The sequence below is a fragment of the Apaloderma vittatum genome, unplaced genomic scaffold, assembly GCF_000703405.1.
Source record: "Apaloderma vittatum isolate BGI_N311 unplaced genomic scaffold, ASM70340v1 scaffold764, whole genome shotgun sequence".
NCBI classification, from domain to species: domain Eukaryota; kingdom Metazoa; phylum Chordata; class Aves; order Trogoniformes; family Trogonidae; genus Apaloderma; species Apaloderma vittatum.
In genome coordinates, this window is record NW_009711883.1 from 1 (window position 1) to 24,386 (window position 24,386).

The 24,386-nt window shown below is 39.8% G+C and overlaps 1 protein-coding gene across 1 annotated transcript in view; it reads right to left on the reverse strand.

Annotated features, from left to right (window-relative positions):
- Nucleotides 1-859: 859 nt before the first annotated feature.
- Nucleotides 860-24,386, reverse strand: part of ZNF277 (zinc finger protein 277) — a 33,299-nt gene continuing 9,772 nt past the window's right edge. Inside the window, exons 4-10 of the mRNA XM_009867762.1 lie at nt 17,553-17,644; nt 16,063-16,173; nt 12,511-12,643; nt 3,465-3,532; nt 2,191-2,287; nt 1,636-1,678; nt 860-1,038 (exon numbers count right to left, since the gene is read on the reverse strand). Coding sequence (XP_009866064.1) covers nt 860-1,038; nt 1,636-1,678; nt 2,191-2,287; nt 3,465-3,532; nt 12,511-12,643; nt 16,063-16,173; nt 17,553-17,644 — 723 coding nt within the window. The remainder of the gene's footprint in view (nt 1,039-1,635; nt 1,679-2,190; nt 2,288-3,464; nt 3,533-12,510; nt 12,644-16,062; nt 16,174-17,552; nt 17,645-24,386) is intronic.

The following is a 24,386-nucleotide window of genomic DNA, read 5'->3' on the forward strand; positions in this document are numbered from 1 at the left end:
TGACGGCTCATGTTGAGCTTCTCATTCACCAAACACTCCCTGTGTTCTGCCACCTAAGGCATCACCCCCCAGACAATCTGAACCAGTGTTGTGTTACACTCTCTATTTTCTACAGAGAAAAATAAGGGTAAGCAACCAATCTGTTTTGATGCCTAAAGTCAGGTAGACATTACGCATTTATCTACATTAGACATATAAAAGAACGGGTTTGATTTCATTCTAGAACCATATGTCCACAGTGTGTCTTCACTAGCAATGAAGTATGTGCCAGATGCCCATGCCAGTCATGAACTGCATGTGCAGAGAACCAACAGCTGGAAGACCTCCTGCCTACAAGAGGGACAAGATATCACTTTGGTGCACAGACTCAGCTTTGGTTCCACCAGAAGTGAACGTTGTCAGAGTGTACTACGTATATCTTTTGCTGTGCACTACATACTGCAAATACAGCAAAAATGCAATTTTGCAGCAATAAGCTTCTCTAGTATACTGACTTGACAGTGCAGACACAACTTACGGGGATAGCGCATCCTGGATGCAACTAGAAGAGCAGTATGCATGTTCATTTTAGAATCACAGAATGGTTTGGGTCGGAAGGCACCTTAAAGATTGTGTAGTTCCAACCTCCCTGCTGTGGCCAGGGACACCTTTCCAGTAGATAAGATTGCTCATTTTAGCTTTAGGCGGTACTGAGATTTCTAATTCTCAGTAGTTTTGAGACCACTTATTAAGTTACCTGGGCCAGGAGAGCTGGTGAGTCCAGGGCACAGTTGCACTGGCAAAACCCACAACTTTCAACTTACTATTTTACAGCCATTATCAAGTAACAGTATAAAAGCTGAAAGACAAATGTTTGCCCTTACTGTGGTTGATCCCATGTAGATCTGATGGGCAGGAATGTAATGTGTTTGGTCTCTTCCATATGACTTATCAATCCTCCTTTAGACTGAAATTTCTCCTGGCAGATGTAACAACGACAATGATGGATTTCTCTTCTGATGAAGTTCACTAGCTTTATTTGCTGATAAAAGTTCAGACCTGGGAGAGACAGTAGCAAACAAGCACTTGGGAAACAAGACTGCTTTCTTGGATTAAGAATAAAGATTGATAATGAGTTTACTGAAGACTAGCACTGCTTGAATGCTGTAACTTATCAAATTAACTGAACAAATGCTTTTTCCCCAGTTGCAGGGGAACTAGCCTTTCCTGTAATGTAAAAATTACAAACACTTTGTTTCCTCTAAGTCTACAGCAGGAAGCAAACCCTGGCCAAAGAAAGCTTAGAGCACAGCCTTCTCAAGTATTAACAGACATAATCATCATCATCTTCATCATTCTTCTAGGGCTCGAGCAGCCAGACCTGGGACTCACAGAGTTGGTATTTGTAGGAGCTACTCTGCAGAAGAATTCAAAGGTTCTGAAGAAAATAACACATATCCTTGGCACTAACAACAGTTCCAGAAAAATAAAGTATTCTTGGCTTTCTCTTGTAAGCTGGCAGAAACAATTTCCGCAATAGAAAAGTTAAATGTCCAAACAAAAATCAAATTGATACAGTTGTTTTCTACTATTCTTATGATGTGGTTTTCTCCACACCAGTGGCAAATGCTGACAATTGCAGCATCTCTTACTCACCATGCTCTGACTTTATTTTAGGAAAGTCAAATCCATGTGATTTCTGTGGGCAAATAAAAGGGGAAAGAATGAAATGTCTTATTTCCACTACTTCTACTATTTCAAGTTAAAAACAGCTCAGCCTTTCATAGACTGACACAGACATATCCATATAGACATGCAAACACTTAACACATGAAATGAACCCCCAAAAGTTTTGTTTCACCAGAAGCTTTCATATTCTGTTAAACTGCAATGATCCTGCTAAATAGTTTATTAAAACTGAAACATGGATGGCAACCATTAAGTGTGTTAATGAGTCATTATAATACTAAAGATGCTACCACCTTATTGTCTGTAAGCAGTCTGTAACTCACAGGCAATAGCTAGTCATATACTCAATGTAAAACTTGGTTATTCCATGTATTTTAGAGAACATGTACTGGAGATGCATGCAGTACTTTAGTTCTGTGCTAAGGAGGGCATTCTAATGCAGCAGCTAACTTGATCTTAACATAGATGCCACAATCTTAATTCCAAATTGATGAAAGAATTGTTATTTAAAACAAGTCTTACCTGCATGTGAAGATACAGTTTTTCTGTGGTGTCTGCTTGTTGTTCACAGAACAGGCAAACTGCACACACAGGATGCTCTTCCCAGTCAGACCAGTCTCTATGATCAAGAGCCAAAAAGATTAATTTAATTGTGAAAAAGAGAAGAGGCATTCTGTGAAAGGGCACTTCAGATTCTGCACTCACAGCACTAGAAATAAATCCAAAGAAACTGAATGCTTTAAAGAGGTGGAAGAGACAGTGTGGATTTATAGCTGGATACATGGTTAGAATCTGGTTTACAGTCAAAAAAACGCAAACCCACAAATTCAAGAATAACTGAGAAAGTACTGTTGGGTAATTCCTATGCAGGCAGGCTGTAAGTGTTACTTGGATTCTGTCTGCACTAACAAGCAGGATCTTAACTTCAGTTCCTATCCAGTTGGGCAAGTCATCAAATATCACATTCACTGTTTATTTTTATAAGGTCTTTTAAAATTCTTTTATACCTTTCTAGTCTTTCAGTACACCAGCCAAAGACATAATCACCAGGCAGAGTTCACTCTAAGTGTTATTTACTTAACAAATATTAGTATTCCTGAAAGAGACACTATTTTATGCTACATTTAGACACGCACACCGAGAATATTTAATCAACACATGTATTTAGAACTCTAGTAGTGCTGAGAGATAGAAATATTATTGTAACCAGGTATAATCAAATAAAATCATGCTCAAGTCACAGACAGAACCAGGAAGGTTAGGGGCCCCGATGCCCATAAATTACTTCCTGCTTATTCAGTTCTCTACGGCCAAGGAAGCCACCTCTGCAGTGATCTGAGGGCCTGGAGCACAGCAGAGTGCAGAGGAGAGGTGGTTGTTGCACTCAGTTGCACTGTTGATAAGCTTCCTTTGAAAATCTGTTATCAGACTTTTGCATACCACTTCTTTCTCATGCTGACATTCTTGCTGCTTACTCTTGATTTTGAAATTTGAGCAAAATCCATTCAACTGGTTTTTTAAAGTACAAAAGTAAAAACCCCTCCCATTTTGCCTACATCGTTACAAACCCCAAAGGCTGTTGTTTGAGCTATATGTAAATTAAAAATAGGTTTGCAGTTAAAATATGAAATTTACAGCCTTGTTATGAAGAAGCAACTTGGATAAGAAGAATTTAGAGTTGATTGGCTTAAATGATTTATAGCTGTGTACTAACTACGCACAGCATTTTCCCTGTAGATACTTTGATCAATAATGGTCTTGCAAGCCTTTATAATGGGGACATAGGTAAAACTTACTCTTCTAGGTTATCTAGCAATTCCCGGTCGTCCTCTGATTGCACTTCCTCCCAGGACTTCCCAAATTCCTGAGGAGAAAAAAGAAAAGAAAAAGAAAAAAAAATCCTGATTCACATCACATTTTATATATTAACTGAACGACCATTCAGGAGGTCACAATCAGCATCTTATTTTAGATCACTTTGGTATTTCTGTGGATTAAAGGTAGTCATACAACACTAATTTAGTAGGAATTTCTAAAATAACAATTTGTTTTGTCTTTTAAAGGGGCATTCCCCACCTTATGTCTAGGAAGATGATGATTTGGCACAAAGCTCTCAAGAAGAGGATCCAAACTCTATGAAACACTAGAGTATACCAAGATGTTCCCGAGGTGGGTACATTATCACTGTCTTGAGTTTGCCATCACACTCGCTCAATCCAATCTGCCTACTTTGCTCTTCAGGCAGCATATGCTGCTTCAACAATGCAGCTGTCACACCTGGGACTTCAGTTGGCAGAGCTACACCAGTCTGTGTTCGTACTGTGTACGAGGTTATGTCAGTAAAAACACAGGGCGTTAACCTAGCTAGAGAGTGCTCCAGAGAGGCAGAATGAGCCAGGGTATAGATCTCTGAGCTAGTTTCTTTGACATCACAGAGAGAATCACAGAGAGTTATCAGAGCTGGAAGGGAACTCTAGAGATCATCTAGTCCAACCCCCCACCAAAGCACGATTGCCTAGAGCACATCACACAGGGCTGTATTCAAGCGGGTTTTGGGTCTCCAAAGACGGAGCCTCCACAGCCTCTCTGGGCAGCCTGTTCCAGTGCTCTGTCGCCCTCGCAGTAAAACATTCTTCCTCTTATCAGACGGGAATGAAGGCACATCCACTCGTGGGGTTCTGATCTTCCTTTCACTTCCTGTGTTGTTTATTTATATCTTGAAGACCTTCAGCACAAAGTATATCACAATACATTTGTGCAGTGTTCAGCACAATGGCAAGCACTCTCAGTGTGACTGCGATATAAATAACAGGAAATAAAAAGCTGAAGCACTCTACTGAAATACCAGCAGTGATCTTTAGCTAGTGTTTTTATTTCCTACAAATCCTCCTGCCTTTAAAAATAAGCCAGAGCAAACCAAACAGAAATCAAAATAGTATTTTTGAACTCATACTTCTGATAGCTGTGAAAGATTCGCAAAAATCATAGTTAATGATCTTTTCTCCATTAGAAAAACGCAGCTAAAAAAACATCCATTCATTCAATTATTTCATTCAAATATTCCCTGTGATATATATATTTAATAACATCCTTAGTGACAAGTGTTACTATTGCCATTATGGTTGTCTGGGAGAAGAAGGGAAAGATATCCATCATTTAACAATTTAATGAGAGTTTTCAAACCGTTAGTGTCTATCAGGTAAATGATAAACAAATGTCTCTAGACAGCTCTAAACATAATGTCATCATATATTATAGAATGAAAATTCAGTAATTAATTCAGTGATGCTATGTGTTAGTGTGTAAACTCTCTGAGTTACAGGAGAGACCCATTACTGAGAGATAACATGAAGCCATTAACACCTCTTGCCACATGTTCTCCCAGCTGCAACTAGTTTCCTGTGGCTGCCCATGGTAACACCTTAACGAGAGGATAGCAGCTCACAACCACTGCAAAATTAAGACAAATGCTCACAATTTTTCCCAGTACCAGCTTGAAGTATAAATGCACAAAAAAAAAGTATGTTTCAGAACAGCAACGGACATTAAGCTTCAGCTTTTAGTTAAAGGCAAAAGGGGAAAACCAGGCACAAGCTTTGTTATTGTTGCTGTAACTCTATGGTGTTTCTGTGAAGAAGACAGAGAAGGATCATGTAAGAAGTCTGTTTCCCTCATCTACGTCTATTCAGAGAAGAAAAAAAAAAAGAAAAAGCTAACCAGGTCCTAGATCAGTGGAACATTGCATGGTGAACAGTTAACTAGGGATGCTGTGACGTAAGTGCCAAGAGATTGAAGTTGAGCGATTGGGTAGGAAAGAGTTCTTCGAAACATTCTTACAGCTCTACAGGTTTTTAATTTTTCTTTCTGTAAAAACACTTTTTCAGTTCTACACTTTGACAGGCCCCTGGGACCAGTGGTGCCTTTGTTAAGACACTTTCCTTTTATCCAAAATGCAAGAGCTCCCAGCAATCATCTCTAGAGATACTCAAGAAATTCTTAACAAAACTAGACAAAAAATTAGACTTGACATTGTTAATAGTTCAAACAGTAGAAAATGCATAATTAAAACAAAACGGCAGGCTTTGCTATATATCCAAGGAAAACCAATCTCAAAAAAAAATACTTCCCGTGTACATCGCAGAGAGGAGGTTCCTAAAGAAAAGTGAGAAGGTGCAAATGTGTGTGCTTTGATTTCCTCTCCCCAAATGAAGTCTAAATACACAGAGATGAACCGACTTACAGACAATTTATCTTATCAACTTGGGCAGTTTTAAGGGTTCTGCAGGGAGAAGGTCTGCACGCTTCAGAGAGGCAACATACCCCAACTTGAGAAGTGCTGAAATGGGAGAAACTAGAAACAGCAGCTGGTATCTTGAGCAGTGTTCCCAAAAGAGCAGTTACTGAACGACATGCAAATGTAGCTCCAGGCCTGTGGGGCTCAGAAACTCCAAACAGATGCTGCTTCCTCTTGCAAATTTCCTCTCATCCTTCTTCTCACCTGCTTTACTGCAATCATCTGAATTGTTTTATATTGCTGCAGAACTTAAGGTGTTTTATCTCACAGAAGAGATGATCTTATCCCAACATTAGTTAATAGGCACTGGATGAATTTTAATCCCACTTGCGGGATTTTATTATTTTGTGAATTATCTCCAACTGCTGCAGAGGTTTCCTTTACCATCTTACAAAATACATACTGCATAAGTCAAAATAAGGTAAACAAAAATAGTAACCCTGATAACAAAACATTCTTCCCCAGCACCCAACAGATAATAATGATGTTTTAGGGCTTGGCAACAAGGAGAAAGACGGTTTTTTTCCTTTGAGGAAAGTAAGCGCTTTATGAAACAAGTTTTCTAGTAAGTAACAGGTACCATTTTCAGATGTCCAGCTTAGTCATCAGTGCATTCATTACAGTGATGTTACATTACAAAAGATATATGCCACTAGTCAATTTGAAAACCAACACCTTTCTTTCCTACAAAGGATACTGTATACTTAAAGAGCTGCTAGCAACAATCAGATAAACACAAAAGGGAAGGTCCTGTCAGCCTGGGTCTGCCTCAGTTCCTTGGGCTAGGAATACGAGAGTTTTAATGTTGCCTTCTGTTGTTTTATGGCCTCCAGCAGGCCTCACAGACTACAGAGTTCTTCCCTCTCCACTTTTACTTGGCTCTTTGCACAAGGTGAGTCATGGGGGCACAGGCCAACACAAGCAGAGACACAAGAAAACTAGGTTTGAAGGCTTTTTGGAGAAAAGAAAAATAAAGTAACCTACATATACATCTTGGACACATTGTTGCTCAGTTCTTCAGCCTCTACCGTCAGTTTGTCTTTTTCAATTTATACTTCAAGCCTTTCTGAATAGGATTGGCATCATCTTCCATACTTACACAATACTGACAAAAGACCTCTAAATCCACCGGGGAAGTGACCCTGGCTGCCTTTCAAGTCATCTGCACTACTGCAAAACTCCCTGCCTATTTTAATGTAACTATCTAATAATAAGCTTTTGATACTTGCTTATGAAAGAATTCTATTATAAATGCACATAACAAAAAAAAAGCTTCCACTCCTACTGAAGATCACTTGTAATATTCTTACCTAAACGTTAACTTGTGAGCAACAGAACATGTCGATAATACGGGGACAAGCAAATCAAGGTGGCTTGTAGATCATGACAGAAATCATAGAAAGTTTCAGAACAACAAAGTATTTGCAAAGGAATTTGCACTTATATTACTCACTGCTATGCCAAATGGGAAACTTAAGAGAGGGAATTACCAACACACAAATATAAAAGGTAACTTATGCTATAAAAACAGATTCTCAAAACTCTACTAAAAACACAAGTTAAGCCAAAAGTAGAATGGAGGGAAAGGAAGGCAGGTGAGCTTACTGCTCTAAATGAAATCTATAGGACCTTTGCCATCAGCTTAAAAACACAAATAACAACTGGCCAGAAGATCACGAGACAATGCAGCAGACATTCTCAGGACATTCAAACAAAATGCCCTTAAAACCTCTCAGTACAAAAGCCACAAAATAAACTGCCAGCTTCAGATTAATAAGACTGTTTTACAGAGTGCTTGGTGAAGATAATATGTAATGGAAAATTATTTAAAAAGGACAAGAATGTCTGTACTAAAGAGCTATTGATTTAAATAGCTTAAGATCTGGTTTCTGATAGAAAAGCTCTACGATGCACATCCTAAAAGTAAGTGGGTAAGACTGTAATAACATTGATGTTTATCATTAGAGATCTACTTAGTTTCACAGTCTCTTTATGATGAAAACAAACTTGACCACACTCGCATACAGAAAGATCTCTGTTATATTCTCAAAATTCAAACTTCTATGTGAAAACTTATAAAAAAGTAGATCTTTAGCTCAAAATGAATTCAGTAATTCAGGTAAACTTTGAAACAGTACATCTGTCATTTCAGATAAGATATCTAACCCATATCTCTGAAACTGTATAATTTCCCTGGACATTTAGAGCAATGTGATCTTTAAGACTCTCTGAAAAGCTGGTCAAGTTTGATAGCACACATTAAAAAAAATATCTTGTAGTAAATTTATAATTGTGAGGTGCTGAGGGAGAAGAAGCAAAATTACTACATCAGGTCATTACAGAAAGCAGATCTTGTGTACCATCTAGAATTAACTGAATATAGACTCAGCTTGGGAAAAAAGCATCCTATCACATTAGTATAATCTACTGTAGACTACATATGTGTAGTACAGAATAATGTTATTTCTCCTTACATGTAAAGGCCAATCTACTGAACTCCCAGTGGACAAATTAAAGTTTTTCCCTTTGATCTTTTTCTCCTGTGCAAAAAAAATAAGGTTTTACCAAATGCTATTTTGAAAGCAGAAACTTTCTACTGTGTAAGAACTATCCTAAAAATTTCACATTACTGAAAAATTTAATCTCATGCAAAATTTGTGTGAAAATACACATTTTACAGTGAAGTATTTTGTAGGTGTCTAAGAGTGTTTAGTATGTTTTTAATCCTTTATTAGAAGAAAAATCCTTTCTTTAGAAGAAATGTCAGAAGTTCTGATATGGCTACAGTCTGCAGAAAGACTGAGCAGAAACAGACCTTTGAGCAGAACGTGGTGAAAGACAATTGAAAACTTGTGGAAAGAAAACATGGCTGTAGCAGAGCATAAACAGCCAGTCATGGAACTGTGATCAAAGTATGTCCCAGAAGAAGCACTGGCAGCGCACCGGTACGAACCTTGCCAACTCCCTGCTCAACTTTAAACTTTTTGGTGGTTTGACACATTTCATCTGAATTACATTTTCCATCCTCTGTAATAGCAAGGATCTGAAAAATACATCTCAAAGTGACGCTGCTAAGTGATCAATACCTGAATTGGTTCAGGCTGGCATAGTAACAGCAGTAACTAAAGGGCACCATGGCCGTGCCTTGAAAACTGTCCTGTGACTGCTGCTGAACAGGTTGCACGCTCCCTGGTCGTGCCAGCAGCACCACCCAGACCATGCTTGGACATGGTTCAGGAAACGTAGAAGCCACAGATCGTTCTCAGCAGACAGAACAGACAAGGCCACCAGTCCTGGAGCAACTGGATAGAGTGGGAAACGAGATTAGTTCTACGAATATTAGTCTTGCTGCTGTATTTACTTTGGCATATTCTGCTTATTAACATGACACGGCCACTGCATCGACAGTGCTATGGCCTCCCTGCATGTCTGTAAAATTTCTGAAGGAGTATCACACAGTTCTTTGAGCTTCTGGGCAGTCATCTTCCTCAATTTCCTCATAAAAGCTGTGACAGACTTGAATCTGAACACAAATACAAATTAGAGATAGCGGGTAATTTAAAGAGGATGCCAAGTTCTGCAAACATCAGATTACCTGCACGACTAGCAGAGAAGAATGAAACTACTATAATAACTTAAAACAATTACAACATTAAATTCAAATCTGTTGACTTGCAAGGATGAAGGGAACACTCAGTTCTGTTGAGAAGCTGAGAACATCTTCTTTGCCTCAGTCTTTAGTAACAGAAACACTTTTACTGAGGAAAGCCAGCTCCCCGAGCAAAGAGACAGGGGCCAGGAGCAAAATGTCCACCCCACAATCCAGGAGGAGATGGCCAGTGACCTGCTGCTCCACGTCAATATGCACAAATCTATGGGGCTGGGTGGGATTCATCCTAGAGTGCTGAAAGAACTGTCAGGGGTGCTCACCAAGCCGCTATCCATCATTTATCAGCAGTCCTGGCAGACTGGGAATGTCCCAGCTGATTGGAAGTCAGCCAATGTAACACCCATCTATAAGAAGGGACGGATGGATGAACCAGGAAATTACAGGCCTGTTAGTTTGACTTCAGTGCCAGGGAAGCTGATGGAGCAGGTCATCCTGAGCTCCATTATGCAGCACATGCAGCACAACCAGGTGATTAGGCCCAGTCAGCATGGGTTTATAAAGGGCAGGTCCTGTTTAACAAACCTGATCCCCTTCTATGACAGGGTAACCCACTTGCTGGATGAAGGAAAGGATGTGGATGTTGTCTACCTCGACTTTAGTAAGGCATTTGACACTGTTGCCCACAGCATTCTCCTAGAGAAACTGACTGCTCTTGGCTTGGATGGATATATGCTTTGCTGTGTGAAAAACTGGTTGGATTGCCGAGTCCAAAGAGTTGTGGTCAATGGAGTTAAATCCAGCTGGTGGCTGGTCACGAGTGGTGTCCCCCAGGGCTCAGTACTGGGGCTGCTCCTGTTTTAACATTTTCATCAATGATTTGGAAGAAGGGATGGAGTGCACCCTTAGTAAGTTTGCAGATGACACCAAGCTGGGTGGAAGTGTCGATCTGCTTGAGGGTAAGGAGGCTCTTCAGAGGGATCTGGATGGGCTGAATTGCTGGGCCAAGGCCAATCACATGAGTTTCAATAAGGCCAAATGTTGAGTCCTGCACTTCGGCAACAACAACCCCCAGCAGCACTACAGGCTTGGGGAGGAGTGGCTGGAGAGCTGCCAGGCAGAGAAGGACCTGGGGGTGTTGATGGACAGCCGGCTGAACATGAGCCAGCAGTGTGCCCAGGTGGCCAAGAAGGCCAATGGCATCCTGGCCTGGATCAGGAATGGTGGTGTCAGCAGGAGCACAGAGGTGATCATTCCCCTGTACTCGGCCTCACCTGGAGTACTGCGCCCAGTTTTGGGTCCCTCACTACAAGAGGGACATTCAGGTGCTGAAGAGGGTACAGAGGTAGGCTACTAAGCTGGTAAAGGATTTGGAGTATGTGTCCTACCAGGAAAGGCTGAGGGATCTGGGGCTGTTTAGCCTGGAGAAGAGGAGACTGAGCAGAGGTGATCATTCCCCTGTACTCGGCCTCACCTGGAGTACTGCGCCCAGTTTTGGGTCCCTCACTACAAGAGGGACATTCAGGTGCTGAAGAGGGTACAGAGGTAGGCTACTAAGCTGGTAAAGGATTTGGAGTATGTGTCCTACCAGGAAAGGCTGAGGGATCTGGGGCTGTTTAGCCTGGAGAAGAGGAGACTGAGGAGACACCTCATCACTCTTTACAACTAAATGAAAGGAGGTTATAACAAGGTGGAGGTTGGTCTCTTCTCCCTAGTGGTGAGTGACAGGACAAGGGTAAATGGCCTTAAGTTGCACCAGGGGAGGTTCAGGTTGGATATGAGGAAGAACTTCTTTACTGAGAGGGTTGTCAGGCATTGGAACAGCCTGCCCAGGGAGGTAGTTGTGTTGCCATCCCTGAAGGTGTTTAAGAGAAGGGTAGATGTTGTGCTGAGGGACACTGTTTAGCGGAGTTGATAGGGTTAGGACAAAGGTTGGACTTGATGATCTTGAAGGTCTCTTCCAGCCAAAACTGTTCTATGTTCTATGATCTACCCTGCAGAACTTCACAAGTTGTTCCTCACTGTGCAACAAGTATAGCTCAGCTTTTAAAGTACTGATTTTTAAATATCTAGAAAGGAAAATATAGAACTCAGATCACTGATCTTTGGAAGGAAAGTATACAGGATCACAGAGGGAATTCATTCCATTGCAGGTAGAAGGGGCTTGGCAGAGGATGAAACATACAACTTTTTGTTCTTCATACTAGAGAAAAACCCAGGGAGAAAAATTAAAGGGAAGAGTAGGTAAAACAGTCAAGGATGCCTATTTATACTCTGGATACTAACACATGCAGATGGCACAAAGACTAGGTCAGGTGACATAGAATTATTTCTGGGACAGAATGTAGCAGCTTTTGAAGTAGCTTCTATGTTCAAGAGTTGAAGACAGCAAGTGAAAATCTTTAACATACACATGCATGCACACTCTCAAAGGTCTAAGATAAAAAATATTAATAACTACCAACACACACCTACCTGGAGGCTAAAATGAACACTTACTTTTTCTTTCATCTACGTATCTTTCATTTTCCTCCGCTTTGCATTTGATTTATACTCTGAAGAGTACTTCCATTTGAAGGTTTGTAGAAAATAAGCTCAAAGCCAATAGAATCCAAGTTAGGCCTTCATTTACTTCATTACTCTTATCTCGTTTTCCCTTCTGGTTATTAAAGCTGAGACTGAGCACTAATGACATGATGATTAGGGTCTCTTCAAGCTGCATTCTTGCATCTCTCAAAATTAATTCTCAACAACAAATGTTTACTATTCCTTAGCTTAACAATTATCCAGAATATCATACCATAAATGAGCATCTTTCTTAAGAGTCCTTCACTTGATTTTTGACCTTTGTACTAATGGCTGGTTTGTAATGACTCACTTTTAACAAGATATTGTCTGTATTGTTTTAGTCAATTTACTAATTATTCACAGAACCACTTACCAAGTAATTAATGACATAAAATTTGTCATATTCTTTGTTTTTGGCATTGATTCTGCGATGCTGCTTCTTTCTCATGTGATCTTTAAGCGTGTTTTTGTCTCTGAAGACTTTTTCACAGTATAAACACTGCAAACTAACATAAAAAGGTAAACAGGTCAGCATATTAAAATGAAAATAGTTACAAGATAGTATCCTTAAATAAGCTGGAGATACATATAGTAAGATCAGTGCTAAGTACGTGAGAGCAAGCTAAATGAAAAAGAAAGCTTACTGGAAAAAAAAAAAGTACAAGATTATCTTAGATCACAGTAGAATCAGTAAAACACAGAGATGATAAAAATGACCTAAAATGAAAATATACATAATAAAAAAATTACTATTTGCCCCACAATCAATATGGGAGAAAAAGTCTGATTATTCAAAGTTGTCCTATCAGGGCACAGGAGGGCTGCTGATTGGTCAGCATGTCAACTCTTAACTCAGCATGCACTTATACTGGCATCTAATCCATCAGTAACTGTTTCCTTGCAATTTAGTGTGAAAAAGCCTCAACTCTGAATGTGCTACATATGTTTAAAAAACATTTAAATTAGCTAACCAGAAAGTTTTATACCTCTGACTCAACAGGGAGGCTAAATGAAAGTTTGCCAGGATGATCAATGGGTTTTGAAATCCTGAGAAATAAAATTTAGCAAACAAATTGATATTTAATAATTCACGTCTATGTATGTCATGTCTCTGCATGCACATTTATACACAGACATGAATTATTATATATATACACGTTACTTGAGAAGGTGAAATCATTCATCAACTACTGAGAATTTTACCACTGTAGGTCTCCTAGAGCAATTAAAACAAAACAGAAGTATATGCACTGTCTGAAATTCTCTATTATAAATACTACAAAATAATTGCTCTCGCCGCTGTAGTGTCAACTGACACTTGAAAGTTGAGCCTGTAGAGCATTTAGTTGAGTCTCTTGACTCAGATAGTGGCCTATGAGGAGAGTAATCTGCATTTCAGCCTAAATGGACGATTCTCCCTGAAATAGATGATGGTCATTTTTTTCTAGTGGAGATGAAGCAGAGCCCTGAGCTTACAGGAACATCCTTGCTTAATGGATGCAGGTCTCAAGTTTCTAGCTAGCCAAGGTGCTAAAACATTTTTCTTAGAAGTTATGGCTTACATAGCTTGGACTGTTTCAAAAATTATTTCTGCAGGGCGTTGGGGAAAAATCCCTAGAAAACAATTTCTCATGAAATAAAAAGTTTGTCACTTTGGCATGATATCTTTTTATTGGAGATGCTGGCTAACAGGAAAAACAATTTTGTAGGAGGGATAAATGACAGCACTCTAAGACACAAAACGCACAGGTATTAAAAAAATGTGGTGGCTCTGAAATAAAATGATAAAATGATCACCTATTTTTTTCCCCCCTTTACTCACAGATGAAAGCACACTTGATTATATAATAAGAAGGAATTTTAACAGTGTCTGGGTCAGGCCTTTCTGTAATTTCTCCAGGGTTTAAGATATAGATGTTGATGAAGAAAATGATTTTCTTACTCAAGCGTTTGCCTCCACAAAAACCATTCATATTGTGCCTAGAAGGGCTGCACCTACACGCTGAAAAATATCATACTCCTTCAGCAAAGGTGCATCTAGATTCACCTCAGCTCTCATGTGTGGAGCAGCAATTCAAGATTCTCAGTATCGTTTTGCCTTCCAAGAATGGCTGTAACATTTAGGCTGAGCAAGTTTTGAATTCTCCTTGTGCTTGTGGTCTCAAAATCTAAATATTGTCTTGTTGATGAATCATGGGTATGACAGCAGAATATGTCTATGAATTTTAGTATCTGCTTTGCTCCACCTGTTAACTGCAAAGTGTTTGCTTTACTTGTGAGAGTCATTCCCAGGAAGAGTATGGAATGCTTTTCCTCAGCGTACACAATGTAATCATGTGATTTGCCTGAAAAAAATCATGCTATTTGCCTGAAACATGCTATTTGCCTGGACTAAAGCTAGAGATGGATCGGTTCTGATTGGATGTTAGGAAGAAGTTCTTCACCACGAGGGTGCTGAGACACTGGAACAGGTTGCTCAGAGAGGTGGTGGAAGCCCCATCCCTGGAAGTTTTTAAGGCCAGGCTGGATGGGGCTCTGAGCAGCCTGATCTAGTGGGGGATGTCCCTGCCCATGGCAGGGGGGTTGGGACTAGATGACCTTTAAGGTCCCTTCCAACCCTGAAAATTCTATGATTCTATGAAACAAGATTTTTCTCCTCTTAATAATATTTTTGGGTACTATTCTACTGGCATGGCTATTAAATCTTTTCTTAACAGTAGGAAGAGTGGCCTTTCATTGCTCTGGAAGCAATTTCAGCATGTGTATTAACTACAGAGAGCATTGGCTTTGAGAAACCTCCATCCAAATGAAACTTGTGTGTCCTACTGATAAATATTAAAGCTTCAATTTATGAGTGAGCCAGGTAACTCTGCATCAGGCAATACCTACGATAGCATAAAAGGCATTCTGAATATATTATTTCTGGAAGATGGTAACCTGTATCTATTGTGACTGCACATTCTTTGTCAGGCCAAAGACTAAATTAGAGAGCACTGTTGGCCTTCCCATCCTTTCAACCTCTTCCCCTTCCACCCTTGCCAGATATACAAATCTATGGATCCTAAACTTACTTGGAAGGACATTGAATCTAATTTCCATATCCCAGTTTCCACAAATCTCAGTGTTCTGTGGCTTTTCATAACTAAGCTTAAGATTTAGGCAAAATTCCGCTACAGTCTTCGATTACAGATTGTATTAAAATATAATAAAGTTGTTAGAGCTACAGTTTCACTCTTAAGCAAGTACATTTTCTGCTAGAGCTCAATTTACATTTGTGGCATACATCATATCGTCCCATTTATGAAATCCATAAAGGGTCATTAAGGAACTTGCAAAGGAAACTCAAAGTGAAGAGTTTCTTGCTCTTTGCTACGGGAGTTCTTCTCCCAAATTCCATTTTTAACTTCTTCAGATATCTCAGGTTTACATGTTTCTGAGGCATCATATACGCTGGCTTTCCCTTTCTATTCTGGCATGTATTCTGTAAGCAGCAGAGAAGAGACCAAATATCCCACATTGTCGATATACAGAGAGGCGAACAAAGACTGGCATAAGAATGCTGCATTCAGTGACTAAAGAGGTGTTTAGCAAAAAGATTTTTATTATGAGAAAGAAGAACGTTAATATTTATGAAAAAAGGGAAGTGCTATTATTGATGTCAATAGAAACTGCAATGCAAAACAACTGAAGTGCTGCTCGTGACTCCCATTTTTCCAGCAAACAGATCCTATGAACTGTTACGAAATAGCTCTCAGTAAGTCATCAAAAAGCCTTCTAAGAGCACTCACAATAAACTAACATTCTCTTTGTTTCTTCTTAACTAACCATGAATGGTGAATTATTTTTAACTCAACGTATTTCCAACGTTAAAGGAAATATGATCTCAGTCCATTCAAAAACGAAACCAACCAAAAAAACTACTTACTTGTTGAGCTTCTCCTGTAATACAGCCAAAAACTCGTAGCAATTCACAATGTTATCTGGCAGCCCAATGTTAAAAGCATGCTCTCTTGCCATGTGATTGAGCAGGACAGATCTACAAAAGACATGTTACATATTTTTTGATACATATGAGAATTATTCAGTTAGTGACTTGAAACATAGCAATTGCTCTAAAAATGCATAACACTCAACATTAAATAGAAAAATAATAGCATTGCTGCCACTGCTAGAAAAATGAATGCAGCTTCACTGAAATAGGAAATTTTCAACTTAAGCTTTGCTGAACATGTAGTAACATTTCAACTGTTTAATCCACATGCATGAGATATACTTCTTTAAATGAAAATTACAATATACCTTATTTTGACCATCGCTGTTAGCAAAGCTCATTTATTAATTTGAATAATCACATGTTTCAAATATACTATCTTGAGAAATATGCTAAAAAGCCATTTGTCAGTTTTCTCTATGCTGGTTAGCAGAGCAGAAATTCTTGGATGTGATATGCTTTTACAATAATATTGCTTGATACAACACTAGTAACACAAACAGCACTTAAAAGTACGCACGACAAACATAATGGATGTTTAAATAAGATATTTTTCTCATAGAGATATACCATTTAATTCCTTAGGTGCCCAACATGCCTCACCTTCTGCTTTTAGGACTAAAGAAATAGCCTAGTGTTGACACTGCTAAACTTTGCTTTTACCACAGTCCAGGCATGATTTTCAAACCACGTATTTCACCTGTCAAACCCAAGAGTATGCTCTTGGGGCTGAATGACGTGAACTTCACTACACCAGGCAGTAAGGAGACAGGACAGTCACACAACATCGGGACGAACTTCAGGGACATGACCCTGGGTTCTTCTACCTTCCCAGAGTAGCAGAACTACCCACGCAAACAGACACTCAGAGATAAGACTCAGTCTCTCCAGCTGAAACTGATTTCCTGGCTACAAACAAAGTTTCTTTGGAGCAAGCACTTGAATACAATTCCTGCTTGCACTTGACTGATGCTGTAAAGCACTCCAATCTCACTCTAATTTTCCTTTCCTCTTTTTCATTTGATCTTCAAGTACACACTGGTTTGGTAATCTTTAAGTAAGAAAATGTGTAACTGGATAGAAATATTTTTTTAACTGCCATACTGGCTTAAACAGCTCTCCTTACCACTAAAAAACTGCTGAGAAACTGTGTCTCTTTAAAATGGTTCAGTTCCCAACTCCAGCTTACTGTGTAGCATAGAAAGCTCTGCTGGAATAAATGAAGGACTGAGAGTTAGGGCAGAGTCTAAAACAGTTAAACATGACGGGGTCTAAAGAAATACTTAAACTATACCTTAAAATTAATTATATCTTCTGAGTCCTACCATTAGGCACTAACTAGGTCCATGATATTAAAACCAAAAACAAAGATGCTGAGCAGATATGAAGAAATAAACCAAAGGCAAATAGGTCAATAAACCAACCTGTTTCCTGTGAATTCCTGATCACAGAACATACACGTACTATGAAAATTTGTGTCGTATCTCTCTTGCTGTTGCTGTTCTAGAATTTCTCTCTGTGGAAAGAAACAGATACAGTTATTCAGATAAAAAATAAGAATCATTCTCTCACATAAGATTATTATACCTCTTTATCCTTATTGGTTAACAATGAACATATAAAATTAAAACATGCTACTGACACAAACCAGATGTTAGTATTTTTGAGGGTGAGTTCTCACAAAAACTTCAAGTTTTTGTAAAGACAATCTGTGCTCCAGTCAAGTTCCAGAAAAATTCTCTTGATATTATACAAGGTACATGGAAAGAAACACAATCCACAGTGAGATTTTGCGCAGTTATTTAAATGATTCTGTATACAACATATCAGTTCATTGTTTCTACTTATTATTCATATTTACCTCTGGTATCAGTGAGCAAGTTTATGAGTAATCACATAATACCCAGTGGAATGATAAACTCAATTTTACATGGCTAATTGCAGGCAATCTAGAGGACTATTTCATAATACAAGACCGATGATAAGAGCCCCGGCAGTTTCTGCAAGGAGCTCTGATACATGCTAAACTGAGGAAAAAAGAGAAGTTGATCACTTAGGACAGACACTTTACAAGAGTTGACACTATTTTCCTAACAGCAACAAAACCATGCAGCAGGTAATTTTCCCTGGTGCTATATTGATGGAGAGGCCATAATTATCTGGGACTTGACAGAACTGGTGTTTGGATTAAAACTTTAAATATCTTCACTCCAGCAGTACACTATCCTGTACTTGTGTTTTAAGCAATCATAAGTGGTAAAGGATTTATTTTCCATGCAAAGTAGAGGTGGTACTGTCTGCTTTCTGACATTCAGGATCCTGACTGAATTTCTTAGGGGATTTTCTCAATCTCTTTATCTCCTTATAGCTTGCAACAGTGGAGCTTTGTGTTTCTCACCTACCTCTTTAGCAGCTCTTTTGTGTGGATTAAGGCCCAAATTTTGCCATAGTCTACATCTAAATTCACACTCAGCTACGCCTGAGTTGGATAAGCTCCACAGAGAGCAGAAAAGAAAGAAAAAAGAAAGAAAAAAAAGAGAAAGAAAAAGTTAAAGGAAAGAAAAAAAAGCTGCAGACCAAAAAAGAAACAAGAGGAAAGCCTGAGCTATGGGCATTACATGCCCAAATGTTGGGCAGTTGGTGTGGGTCTGCCACAGGATGGGCTGGTGTGGGTCTGTCACATCACATTCCCTTCCTCATTGAGAGATGGCAGGAGGCTGATACTGGGCCAGGAAATGTGCTGTTGGATTTTCTTCAGCGTGTTGTATCCAGCGAGTAGCGGAGAGATGAACAGGGTGCCTGCTGGAGAGCGCAGGCTGTGCCACACTCGGGTTCTGCTTGGCCTAGGGCCAGCAGCAGCTGCATGGGACGAGCGCACTGTGCCATGGCCTGTTCTACGGCCCATACCCAACCACACAATTTGGGAGCTGTACCTGTTTGCCCATCAGCTACGAGTCTGTTGCCCTAAGAATGCAGATCCTGGGGTTTTTTTGTTTACTTTTGTACTACGAGGTGCACATTTTCTGTTGGAGTCATGCTTAGCATCCAGGCCAAATCTGGTCACGTCCTGCTGCCTTATGCAAAACGTCAACTAACAGAAATATAAATTCCCGTTTTTCAGGACTGTCTCCTGAACGAGGTAAATGGAGCATAACACATCTTGTGAGAGCCTTTCAGCAGAGATGCAATTAAGAATGGGTATCCGTCTGCCCCCCATGGGCTGTGAACATCCCGCAGCACCTCAGTGGGAAGCCCCGGTGCTCGTAAGCCGGCACCTCTCTCCAGCACTCAGCAGCACGCCTGACACGATTTTGGCTAACCTTGAATTCGAAGGTGTCTGCGTGTAGTTTAGATACTTTTAAAAACATGCTAGAAACAATTTGAAAGAAAATCAAAAGGTATCATGCATGATTCAAACATTAAGACAGCAAGGGTTTAAACACCCCCACCGTCCCATTAACGTTATTCTAATGTAGCTTCCTAATCATATTCTACTAGGAGGGGGAAAAAAAGGTTCTGTGATATTTGTCTGCTTAACTCCTCATTCCTATTTCATACATCCTGGTGTGCTGCTACTCCCAGTTATGCCTGAGGGGGAAGGAGAATCGTGCTGTTCCCTCCACACAGATGATGCTCCTGCTGCTCTGCTCTCTCCTCCTCCTTGTTTGCCCCTGCACCAGCACACTTGGCAGCTGGGAAGCTTTGACTAACCCAGCATCATTGTTTTATCCATTTACTCAACAGAGATTGGTAATGAAAGTCAAGCTTAAATTGAAGTTATGAGGCAGAAACTGAGTAATTTAATACCTGCACCAGCTTCCAACCTGTTGGAATTGCTGGGGCTTTGAGCATTAATTCACGGTTAATGCTAGGAAAAAAACCCATAAAAACATTTAATGAATATCTTTCGATACTTTTTTAGAATACTCTGTCATATCAAAGTGTCAGAGAATGAGAGCAAAGACACGAGGAAAAAGGTAATAGATCACAAAATACATATAAATTACTTTTTTTTCCCATGGTGAATAAAAGAACTGACCACATGCAGAAAAGGTAATCCAAACCACTGCAAAAGTAAATTAATCAAATACCATAGGTTAATATCAGGAAAATAGCTTACAATATTGATACAGTTTGTTGAATAATTCCCCACTGCCATCTCTTTTTATCTTTTGTGAGATGTTCTGACAGCTATTTGTTCTCAACTTTCTGCCATATTCTATGATTCGCTACATGGTTCTTCCAAAATCCATTACTTTGTTGAAGACTGTCAAACTAGTTGTGAAACAACCATAGAGAGAACAGATATTCCCAGTAATAAAAAGTAGAACTTAACAGAGGCTTTTAGTCTAAACTTTGTCCCCACAAGCCACAGGAAGCTTATGAGATCAACCAGGCTTTCTCAAAAATAAGTACTGCTAGATTACAAGATCTTGGAAGCACATTTTTAGCCAGAGCCTAGCTCAAATAAGCAGTTAGCAGCCTCCTGTGGAATAGCTTTAGGAAAATTCTATAGCATATAAGTGGTCGATCATGTTCAAACACATCAAATGGAAGCTGGATATCACTGATCTTACTTATATGCAGCGAAAAAGTAGCTGGTTTGCAGGAATACTTAATGTATTTGACAAAATAAAATTCAGTTTTAATCCAGTTCCATTCTTCTGTCTGGAAAAAAACCCTCTTCTACAGCTCTTAGTCACACATTTCCCACTATATGGGTGATCTACCATAAAAAGATCCAACTGAATTAAAAAATACTACCTATTCTGTGTTTTAACTAACAAAACAAACAAAAAAATATGGTAAGGATGTGCAAGTGCTCATACCAGGTTGATCACCTTTAAATATACCAGCACACTAAACTGCTAATAGAAAGGAAATTTCATCATTTGCATGACAATTTGTAACTTGAAGTCTTGAAAAATGCCCTGAACATTTACAACAGTTTGAGGTTGTGAGGAGTTCAGACTTACATCTAGGAAGTGGTAATCTAAAATGTGCCTGAAAAAAAAAAAGCCTGTCCATCTCCTGGGAAGCAATATTTTGGATCCAGAAGTGCTTAAGTACTATGCACCAGCAAGAATTCACACTGATAATCAGTAAAAGATGAAAAATGAATACTTGGAGCTAGTAAGCACTTTTCCCTAAACAATTACTTCATCTTTGGTCTACAGTTAGGAGACATTCAAGACATAAAATGCCTTCAAAAGGTAAGGTTAAGTTATTTTATAGCACATTAGACTTTTCTGACACCATGATTCCTTCCACCATTCCCTCCAGCCAACACTGTATCCCAGGTGCTAAATTGTCTGTCTTTATTGCTGTCAGACCACTGGGTATTTCTTACAGTCACAAACACCTTTACTAACAAGGCCCTCATAAATAATTTATGTAGCTATTTAAATGCATGGCTTGGATCACTGACATAGAACAGCCATTCACAACCAGTACCCAGCACAAGTTTTGCTGCTTTTGATTCCAACCTGAAGAAAGAATTGGTGGTCAAAATTTTGCCTGTTTTTTTCCAACTACATCGGTTGGTCCATCAAAAACATATTGCTTCTTTCTCTAAACCCTGTCTCTTTAAAATCATGGCACTTCTTATACATATCAAATTAAGGCAGAAAGTATTTCTTTAGTTTCAGGACAGAGGCAGATTACACTGCAGTTTGGGACAAGATCGTGAAGTGACTTTGAATGCAGTGAGACCTGAATTTATCACTCCTCAGTCCAGGAACCCATTTGGGCATTGGAGGACTGGATTCTGCAGTTCAGTCTGTAAAATTGAGCTAACAGTATGTGGCAGGTGTTTCTTCCCCCTAGGTGAGCTGTTGCTAGGCAGATTTCAGGGAATCTGCGACCTGGACTAGTCTGGACTTGTCTCAGCCTGGAAAACGGGAGGTGGGCTGGTCGGGACTCGGTTACACCCAGGAAGTTGGCCAGCAGCCAATGAGAAGCCGAGAGGGCTATGACTGACCACAGTTCTCCCTGACCACAGTCATCATTGACTAGTCTTTAAAACAGGGCTCTTGCAGCGGCCATGTTGGAGTTACCTCGTGGTGGTGGGACTGCCGAGGTTTGTAAAGTCTCCCCCTTGGTCTAGGGGACACCTAGCAAGGTCGACCAGGTGAGAACGGGAACCCCCACCTGTTTAAGGTACCCCTGGCAAGGTTGAAAAGGTGAGAACGGGAATCCCTGCCTTTTTAAGGTACCCTAGTGAGGACAATCAGATGAGAAAGGGAACCCCATCTTGATTGAGGTGAGTGTATGATAATCCAGATTATCATTCTTTTGTCAAGGGCTAGTGCTTGAGCTTGATCTTTTCCTCAACCAACACCAAACCTTTAAATTTGGAGGAGCTTATATTCTGTAAGTAAATTTAATTTAACTACACGCATGAATTTATTTTTCAGATATGGGCACGCTACTCACCTCCTTCTTTACACAGTAGTGTGTGACTTCTTTTTTAAGATATTCAGGACCAATAAATAAATAAAATTACTGCCATAAGCTCTGACAAGGCAAAGTCCAAAGTTTCTCTTGCAAAGACTTAAGCATACAAGTAGAGTCAACTTCCTGTATGTCAGTACTGGGCTGGATTGGGGCAGGAGCATACTGGAGTTCAGGGGTTTTGTTGGCATCTGCCTTGCCAGTTCTGGTCTCTTGCTCTCATCGTCTCTAGGCAAGAGACTAGAAAACATGTTACACAAGTGATCACTCCAGAGAAGTTCCAATGAGAGCTTTTTGTAAATGGTGCTACATCCTCTGGGGAAGTAGTTTGCCTAAAGATGTTCCTTTGAAGAGGAAACTTCATGAACGTTACAGCATGCAGGACTCAAACATCAAACTGTTGTGAAGAGTGCATGATCACAGGCCACATTCCTTCTGTTACAGACTCATTAATACTACCGAAATCAGTGTCTGCCTGCAGAAATACGGTACTACTAGAGACAGCAACGTGGGTGTGGATTTGGATCTAAATAATACAAGATAGAGACTTCACAATAAGAATACATATTTTATCAAGCTCTCCTAAGTGATATCTCAAACACACAGTGTGTATCTTTAGTTGTTTCTTCCATTTTAAATAAGAGCTACATTTCCCTGCTGAGTGCTTACAGAAACTAGTCTTTGCTGTAGGCAAAGACAGCAAGTGAAACAGATCCTGGTTTAAAAACAAAACAAAATCATGCTGACAGATCACAACAAGAAGCTGCTGATACAGTATAGTGGCAATAAAACAAACCAGCACAGTACAGCAAGAGAAAGACCAGGACTAGTGACATCTGAGATGCACTACAGTCTCTAAAAACTTGCCAAGTACAGTATTTGACAATTATACAAACCATTAGGATAAACTACTCTTGGATTAAGAGAATTTGGTTTCTGTCTACATTGTTGTACATTTGGTTTGCGTCTACAGTTTCCTCAAAGAATCATTATATCATGCTTGCAGCTGCTAAACAGGAAAAACACAAAGAATCATGGTATCAGAAACTCCATGTCTCTAGAGACCTGCAATCTTAGCTGTATATCAATAGCTTATCTCCTAACTTCTGTATTCAGCTTCTCTCATTACTGATCACTGTATTCAGATCTCCCACTTCAAACGGTACTCTCTTGCCTCTCGAGTACAGTCTTCCAAATCTACAATCATTATCATGTTCTATCCAATGCTATTTCAAGAAGAGTGCCTTTTCTTTAATATTATCAGAGATGTCTGCTGGAGAAGCCCTTCAGGAAACAGTTTAGCTGTAATGTGCAAGTGAATACAACAAAACTGTGAGGACAGGTCATCCAGACTGGAGAACACTCAACACTTTTGAAGACAGCTGTCACACCATCCAACATATGTGTGTTTGCTGCTTACTCTGTGCACTTTTCCCTCTCATCCAGTGTCACAAACAGAGCCCCACTGGCTAGACAGGTAGACTGGCATGTTAAAGACTGGTCTCCAAGGAATGAAGGATAATGGCATCTAAGACCCACCTTTGGGACAGAGAAGAGAGGAAAGCAATGGTGCAGTGACCCACTATCTTTCAGGAGATGCTGCCTACCTGGAGATGAACTGAGAGTACTCTAAATGAGGTGGTACAGGCTTATCACCTGTATTGGGTTTGTGTGGCCAGGTTTTGGTAGTGGCAAGAGGGCTGTAGGGGTGGCTTGTATGAGAAGCTGCTAGAAGCTTCCCCTGTGTACAACAGAGCCAATGCCAGCCGGCTCCAAGATAGACTCACTGCTAGTCAAGGCCGAGT